Source organism: Saccostrea echinata, unplaced genomic scaffold, assembly GCF_033153115.1.
Source record: "Saccostrea echinata isolate AGI-Se365-2 ecotype Australia unplaced genomic scaffold, CSIRO_AGI_Sech_v1 ptg000014l, whole genome shotgun sequence".
NCBI classification, from domain to species: domain Eukaryota; kingdom Metazoa; phylum Mollusca; class Bivalvia; order Ostreida; family Ostreidae; genus Saccostrea; species Saccostrea echinata.
Window position 1 is genome coordinate 6,370,239 of NW_026889763.1, and position 9,010 is coordinate 6,379,248.

Below are 9,010 nucleotides of genomic sequence, written 5' to 3' on the forward strand. Positions count from 1 at the left end.
TCAAACAACGGCAGGTTTTTTCATGTTTGAATTGTCAGAATTCGTTATTCTCGCAGACTTTGCGGGACTTCTGAGATGACGCTTAATCAGGCTAAAAACTTAAGCACCGAGACACAACAGCGCAACGACGATCATCATCATGACAATTGTCATGATGGAGTTTCTAGAACCTGCTTTGTAGTTTTTAGCTTAAGGACATACGTATCGTACCTTACCTACTGATAATTTTTCAAGATATTCTTAATTTAAGATTATAATGTCATCAGATGTTCGTAGACAAAAAATCAGCATGCATTACCAGGGGTTTTGGAAAGATATCAACTGATGAAAATTCTTGTATAATTAAAAGAAAAATATACAAAAATTACGTAACATATATTCTAGATGTTTTGTTTATCCAAACTTGTTTTAGAAGAAGTGTACAACAGCATATATAGACATTAAAATATAGCACACAGTTCCTTTATGTATTGGAACTCTTCAACTCCAAGGAAAAAGACAATATAGTTCAAACTACGTTGCATATGTCCTTAACTAGCTCCAAGTGCAAGAGGAGCAACACACCACGGTGTTACTGTGTAGCGGGTATATCGAACTAGGAAGGTAATGTCTACTGTAACAACAGTGTAGGTCAACACACAAACCAACAAGATCGAAAGAGCAACTGTACATACATGCGTCATCATTGTCCACAGCGGGATTTCCCTTGTAGATCATCGCCATGATCATAAGAGTCGCTACGCCGTGAGTACATTCTGAACCAAAACACAGATGCACCGGTACCATGCAAATATAAAAAAACTCTGCCGTTTTTTTAAGTAACTCCATGTTTTCATCAAATTATCGATAGGAAATGAATAAACACACATACAAAGTGAATGCTACGAAAAACAGGACCAGGAAAGCGATGATAATTTCCTCTCTATTGAACAGAAGAATCTAGGACAGTTTGAGACACACGTTGATGATGAAGGTGGCGAAAATATGTGGCTTAATTGTCTGAAATGACGGGATGGAAATAGCTACAGATCTGTAGATCGCTGGTCTGAAAAAAAAAATGGGATGGACGACCGAGAGTGTCACCCATCAAAAAAAGTGTACATTTATAGCGCACAAAAGTGTGCTGTTTCTCGATTTATTTCTACACTACACTGTAGCTCTATGGTCGTCCATCCCAATTTTTTCAGACCAGCGAGCTACAGATCTGCAGCTAGGATGGAAGATGAGAGAGCTTCAGTTTAAAGGTAACTCGTACATTTATTGCGCACTAAAACTGCGAACGGTTGGGGAGATTTATCAGCCACTTCAAATTACAGTGTAAACTTTCCGGCCCAGGAGAGATGACAATTGTGGGAACTGTTTCGAATGTTGGGAACATAAATAGATGGCGGCGTAAAACTCTCAAATCTTGACAGTTTTTACAGAATAAATTAACATTTTTGTGAATACTTAGAACTGTAGCTTTCTGGTCATTCTTGGATAAGAATGGACGATCCGTAAATAAAATAGGAAATAGTTTATCTTTATGAAAGACGTCTAGTCACATCGATTTTGCAGGTCAATGGGTCTACTAGAGTACACTTGACTGCCAGATCAACAACAGATAGAGGGGCTGTATTCATACAGTACATGATATGTGGCTCCCTAAAACACTTAAATTCCACTAGCAGCTTCCTCAAAGAGGCAATGCTTTCTAGGCTCAGAACCTTACGTTCGAACGCCTCGTAAAACAAGAAGATTTCATCGATAGCTTTGGCAATGGCTACATTTGATTGGTTGGCAATAACGTAAATCCGGGTTCCGCTTTCGTAGACCCGCGCACTCCAATTTGGAATTTTTTCACTTGTTTTCTGGTAGATATATCTGACAAAGGTTAAATCTGTGGACGGAATAACCCGATCGTCCTCCACCATTATTGAGAATGATGGAGTATAAGTTTGTAGAAGAGTTCTGTTACCTATGTAAAAGCAACATTATTTTACCAAATTGTCTTATATTAAGTACATGCACCAAGTGTAATGAAAATGTACAGATATATATTGAGGTGTTTATCTTTAAAGAAATTATCTACATTTAAAATTTTACTTAAGTCCTAAGAATATAGAATAAAACATGTTAACAAATGCTAGGTATAGATCCTTATATTTGGCAGCTGATACACATACATGCTCTCAGGGCAAACTGGTTAGCATACCAGAAGAAAGTAATATTATATAAAAATGTAAGAATCTCTTTAAATCAATGATCATGAATAAAAAAAACATTCTAGTTTACTCCGAAAGGCTTTAAGTATTAGTCTGGCAATTAACAGAACTAGAAGGCTGGTACAAGTAACTTTATGCAATTGTAAATCCCCATTTCCATCAACCCCATTACTGTCAAACAAACAAAAAAAAGTTAGGAAGCGGAACGTTTGCGCTGCTGCCATCTGTTAGATTGACAGAACCGACAATAAAAAAAGAGGAAGAAGAAAATATTTTGGATATTCTACCAGAATGTTATTTATTCTCTCTCTCTCTCTCTTAGAAAAAATATAACATAGATAAGAGAACACGATTTAAAAAAAAAAATCCTGTTCAGTTCATCTGTGTTTAATGATTTTGCATATAATAAATGAGAAACAAGAATCTTTTTTATCTAATCATAAGTTTCTTTGAATCGAATCTTGAAATTAAATTATAACCTTAACATGTAAATTCCGAATAAGCACACTAATATTTATTTTTTTAAATATCCTTACCGTGACCTGAAATAATAAAAATATATTCAATATTGTAACAGTCTTTGTTCACAAATGAAAATAAACTTTGCTACATGCAATCATATATATTTAATTTTAAGCTTTTTAAAGCATCGCCCCTGTTCACATATATAAAATTTTGCCTTTAATGATTTTCCAAAAGAAATCATATTATCAGTGGGAAGCAAACAATTTCAGCATAACTAGAGGTAAAAAATTGACAGAAATTGTCTTTTAAATTGACATTTTTTAGAAAAATGTAATCATTAATCCCACTGTAGATTATATTTTTTCAGAGGGTCAAGGAATCTAAATTGAGTTAAGTACTCACATTTTCCTTGAAGTTCCATTTCGACGGGATAGTGATCACTTACTTTTAGAGCCTGTTAATAGTCAAGATTAGAGCCTGTTTATAGTTAAGAACATGATTGTTAAACAAAATAACTGTAAAATTGGGTAGTGATATCATTACAGTGAAGACCCGGAACGGCCGGAATTTAAAAATTTCTTAGAAATATTGAAATCAATTTATTAAGATACCAACCATTTCCTTTGTAAGTAGATGCTCACTTTCGTAATGGAATACCTGGACACTATCTGGTATTATATCTGGCCATGTATTCTCTTTCACTATAAATCTGTAACCAAATATTAATAAAAGTTTCATTATCCTTCAAATTACTATAAAAACATCGAACATGGAAGCGGGCCTTTACCAAAGTAATTAAGACGAAGACTTCAAATGAGGAAGAGGATCTGAGCTTTGGGTTATCAACTGATAACGGCAATCTGTCAAGACATAATGATATCATCTAAGGACGTCAACTTAGGACAAAAATCCTGCCGGTTATCAATTAAGGACAAAAATCTTGCTGGACATGAGGATATCAACTGAGGACAACAACTTTTTCGAACACAAGGAGCCCATGGACAACAACTCTCACCTTAGTCACGATAGTCCCGTTGTTCTTCAACATTATTTTTTAAAAAAACATCCATCTTTATTCAAATAAAAAAAATCTTTCCCAACCCTATCCCCAAGGGTTATCATATAACCTAATTTGAATCAACACATTCTGATGATGCTTTAAAATCATTATGACTAGCATGACCTTGCTGTTATGCAGAAGTTCACATGCACTAGGTGAAAACTGCTCCCCGATTTCAGCTAGAATGTTTTATTTGAAGGGGAAAGAAAACAAACCTTTGGAATGTGAATACAATTTAATATAATCCTACTATTTTTTTAAAACAGTTTTTCTTTTAAAATATTGTTCCTTTTTTGGGACCACACCTTACCCTCAGGTGCCATGATTTGAACAAACTTGTATCTGTACTACATGAGGATGATTAAATCTTAATATTAATAATCATGGGCCCTCCCCTTCTAGAGAGGAAGATTTGAAAACATTTTACCACATACTCCTATATGTAAAGCTTCAATCCCTCATTGTGGCCCCACTCTACCCCAAGGTGCCATGATTTGATAAACTTGTATCTGTATTACCTGTGAATGATTGCATCATAATTTTACTATAACCACAGCCGTCCTGCTCTTGATAAGATTTTAAAACATTTTTCCCAAGTAAAACTTGTGATTCCATCCTACTCTCGGGGCATGATTTGAACAAATTTGAATCTATACTATGTCAGGAAGCTTCTATATTAGTTTCATCTTTTCTGATCCAGTGGTTCTTGATAAGATGATTTTCAAATAATCCTATTGTCTTTATTTCTTAACTATCTACACTTAAAACAGGGCATGGATTTTTCGTTTGAATAAACTTTAATTCTCTTTAAACAGGGATGCTTTATGGCAAGTTTTGTTGAAATTAGACAAATGGGTCTTGAGAAAATAAAAAAAATGGAAAGTTTACGACGACAACAACATCGACGACGACAGGCAACGGACAAATTTGGACCAGCAAAGCTCATTTGAGCTTTTAGCTCATGCGAGCTAATGAGGACGAAAATCTAGTTGGTCAAAAGGATATGATTTGAGGATGACAATCTAGCAGACCAAAAGGATATGATTTGAGGATGGCAATATAGCAGACCAAAAGGATATGATTTGAGGATGGCAATATAGCAGACCAAAAGGATATGATTTGAGGATGGCAATATAGCAGATCAAAAGGATATGATTTGAGGATGGCAATATAGCAGATCAAAAGGATATGATTTGAGGATGGCAATATAGCAGACCAAAAGGATATGATTTGAGGATGGCAATATAGCAGATCAAAAGGATATGATTTGAGGATGGCAATATAGCAGATCAATAGGATATGATTTGAGGATGACAATCTCTCTGGTAATAAAGATATAAATAGGGAATCTTGCTTGTAATAGGGATCTAAATAGTAGGCAAGAATAATACCGATCATAAGCACAGTTGGTGCCGCTAACTGTTGTATCTTGATAATCATCTATCAGCCATTTATATGTAGTGTCATTGCGAATGGAGAGTTCTTTCATTTTGGTTCGGCTTAAATAGGAGCAATCTGCATTCAGGTCTCCAGCGATTAAGATGTGCTGTGATCGCCAATTGAAAGACGCAGATAATAAAAATCTGACTTGAAAGGATAAATAAAATCATGACTTTCTAAAAACACGTCGGTGATTTGTAATTTAATAATTTCATTTTGTTTTGAGATTTCTTTGCTGTAACATATAAATCTACTAACAGGCGTTTTGAACTTCCGTTCCACTTTAGCATACACGGCATCCAGAGCATCGATTTCTTTGAAGGCATCATCGGGACTCGTATGTAGACCAATTATTCCAAATTCATGCATAGTTTCTAAAACAGGCATAAAAATGTATACGTGTACAAAGTTTTACTAGTCAGAAATCAATATTTTTTGCTCAGTAATATACATACCTAAAACGTCGGAGTGAAATTTGACCGCATATGGAGGCCGCTCGAATTTATCTAAAGGATCTTCGTACTGGTAGTCGTCCAGTTTATTAACATACTTCTCTCTGAAATAAGGCAGCTTTTTTTAAAGTAAAACGTTTGCTGTGTCTTCATATTTATCATTATTGAAATGATAAATGTAGGGTTGTCAAGGAGTAAACGGTTACTCGAGTACTCGACAAAAGGCCCGAGTATCGATTATTAAGAGGGCTGGGTGGTTGTGGCCATTTTCAGACTGTATTGATCTCCTTTAGAAGAAGAGCTCCATATAAAAATATACAAAAATGATAAAATTTTCCAACTAAAATGTATGAAATTTTTCTTTGCCAAATGATAGTTTACAGTTTAAGATATCATATTTAAAAAATTAAGTCATATCTGATGGTTAATTTGTTGACCCCCCAGCCTCCTTAAGATCGATAAACAAGTACTTGGGAAAAAAACCTTGCAGTATTTCTTATTTTCATCGTTATTTGTCAAGCACATTCTAATGTACCGTTATCTCAGTTACCTAGTATGGATTTTAGACTCTGTCACATGTACTCAATAATTAAAGTAATTAATGTATATATTTTTTTCATTATGGATAGACTATTTAATCCGCGTTTTACGTTTAATACATGCGATATATACCCATGAAATTTTCCATGCACTGTGTCATTATTATTTTTAACTTTAATTAAACTTCATTTTTAACATTTACATAGTATATGTACTGTATTCTATTAATTGTACCTAGGGTGTCCCCGACAACCTGCAAAAAACTACCACTTGCAAGGTAGCGCAAGGTTATCATTACTTGATGTTGGACGCTAAGTGCGCTGTTCCTTTTAGTGGCTCTTTCTAAATCATTTCTGATGACATCCCCAATAAAATTTATGCCATGTTGACCAAATCGGTACCTTCTTCTTAATTCTTCATCAGACCAACCGTCTATATTTGTGTGTAGTCTAAAAACACGCTGTTTTCTGGGTCCAGGCGGATGAATAAGAAAATTAGCGGCCATATTTAATCACGGTGTTAACTTCTTAATCTACCTACCGTAGGTGGATTAAATTTAACACAGATTTAACACCTTGTTAACACAAACACACCTTTGAACAACACTTAATCATGTGTTTAAATTTAACACACTTGTTAACACAGAAATAACACTGTGTTAAATTTAACCACCTTTTGAACAACCGGACCCTGGGTCATTAGCCGCGCATTGTTTTGTTTATGACAATGGATTTCTCAGACAAAATTAATTCGTTTAAAAAGCATAGACTCTACGTGTAACTTAGTAGCGACGAGCAAATTCAAAGAATTGTGCTCCCCCGCTTTCGGTGTCCTAGAGGATGGGATGCCATTATTTATGGCATATTGTAACTGTCTTCTTCTGTGTCCTGTCTTGTCTATGCATCATACAAAAAAGATATAAATTAATGAATTTATAACAGTTATGAAAAAGATTATAGCTTCTCAAATATTCATCACACTTCAAGATCAAGATCATGAGGTCAAATATCATATAACAATCCGAATGTCTTGTCACAGATAATACACATGTGAAAACAAATACAGTCATAATGTTTACAGTCGGAAAGGTCTTGAAACAGAATGCACATGTCAAATGTAAGTGCCATATCTTCTCTCAATCAAGAGTTATCAGCAATATTAAAATTTTTGAAAATTATGTCAAACTTCAAGGTCATGGAGTTAAAAATCATAGCACATTTGGAAATTCTTGTCACGGGTAATGCACGTGTCAAATATAAATACCCTATCTTCGCTCCTTCAAAAGTTAGCAACACTGATAAAACGTTTGAAAATTAGGTGAAACTTGAAGGTCAAGATCACGGGGTCAAATATTAAGGACACAGAAAGTGATAACGACCGAGCTTGCGATTAAAAAATATTCAGAATCAGAATAACATTCCTTTTCTATTTATCTGTAAAATATCTTTGTATCCGAGTAGCAGTTTTACTAACCGATACTAGTATCTTTCGACGGAACCGGGTACTCGTTGACAACACTAACAATCTCTGATTTAGATCTGAATACTCGTTTTGAGAGTTCTACGTCGTTGCATACCTGTACAGAAAGGCATACTGTTCTTTGCTGTCCAATCTACCGAGGCGTTTGCTGACGACTAACCTGAACGGCTCATCCGACCTCCTGAAAACAGAAAAATGATATCAGAAGGTAATAAAAGCCTTTAATGGCTATGGGTTCCGTTCCTTTCAAGAGGAGGAAAGCGGTTTGTAAACATAGTATGGCAGTAATGGTGATTTTTAAATGAGTAACCAACATTTTCACATCTTTGCGTATTATAGGTTCCGCTCCGCTCTCTAAGTTTTTAATTATATATTATAATACAATTAAATAACGGCGTCTATGGCGTAATCGGTAGCGCGTCGGACTGACAATCTCGGGGTCGTAAGTTCGATCCCCGGCGTCGGCGCTGCGGGATTTTCTTCAGAAAAAGAAGCCGTGCACTATTTCAGCATAGTTTGCTTACGCTATATAAATCCTTATAACACTATGCGAAAATAGTTGGGTATTGATTATATAGAGACAAACTGACAGGAAGCATAATAATATTGAATATGAATAAACTCTCCTTTAATAGATAAAGAGAAATTACTCAAGTAAATAAATTCTGTATGTAATTGAGCGTAAATGATTTTTAAAAAAATTACAGATTATTAGACAATTCTTATTTACGTTTCGTTGTTGAGCTTCTCCACAAGTTTGTAGGGAACGACTTTACTTTACCGGTCCCCAGAAAAACGCGCTAAAATATAGTGTCGCCGTAGGCGACTTCAGTATATATGAGATCGCGTGAGCGATCGAAAAAAATTAAAAGTATGAGGTTTTTAGCCTTTTTGACCCCAAAATCGAATTCTACAGATAAAAGTTTAGTTTAAAACTTCGTTTTTAAACTAAGTTTTAAACCTCGTTTTCTGAAAAAAGTGATTAATATTGTTTATTCAGTGAAAAGGAGACGAAAAATAATTGTCAACAGAGCGCGTGCGGCGCATGCTTAGTGCCGTTTCTTTCGTACTTAGCCATTTTTTCATGTAAACAAACCAAAGAGATGTCGTTAAAGCTGAATTAAGATCTTGCAAAAATACAGATGCAACTGAATATCTTAATTTATCTTTAAAAAAAAACAAGACACTAACCCTAATCCCTCGGATGGTAAGCGAGGACTAACCCAAATCTCCCGGGCGGATGCTAGACTAACCCATGTGCGAGGACTAACCCTAATCTCTCGGATGGACGCGAGACTAACCCTAATCAGTTGAAAACTTGTGCAAGGACTAACCCTAATCTCTCAGGTGGGTGCAAGACTAACCCTAAC

The 9,010-nt window shown here is 35.2% G+C and overlaps 1 protein-coding gene and 1 pseudogene across 1 annotated transcript; both read right to left on the reverse strand.

The window, feature by feature from the left end:
• Positions 1-3,090, reverse strand: LOC133187037 (uncharacterized; annotated as a pseudogene).
• A 537-nt stretch (positions 3,091-3,627) lies between these two features.
• LOC133187038 (deoxyribonuclease-1-like) lies at positions 3,628-8,239 on the reverse strand. Its single transcript, XM_061322408.1, has 6 exons — positions 8,223-8,239; positions 7,738-7,821; positions 5,625-5,725; positions 5,428-5,543; positions 5,121-5,275; positions 3,628-3,679 (listed from the first exon to the last, which is right to left on the reverse strand). Exons 1-6 carry the CDS (start codon positions 8,237-8,239, stop codon positions 3,628-3,630), a joined length of 525 nt encoding a protein of 174 aa, XP_061178392.1.
• Between the last annotated feature and the right edge of the window lie 771 nt (positions 8,240-9,010).

Excerpts from the sequence above, each read along its gene's own strand:
- LOC133187038 (XM_061322408.1), bottom strand. Across the intron at positions 5,726-7,737 it reads CAGTATGCCTTTCTGTACAG|AGAGAAGTATGTTAATAAAC; the intron begins GTATGCAACGAC and ends GCCTTATTTCAG. Across the intron at positions 5,544-5,624 it reads ATTTCACTCCGACGTTTTAG|AAACTATGCATGAATTTGGA; the intron begins GTATGTATATTA and ends TGCCTGTTTTAG.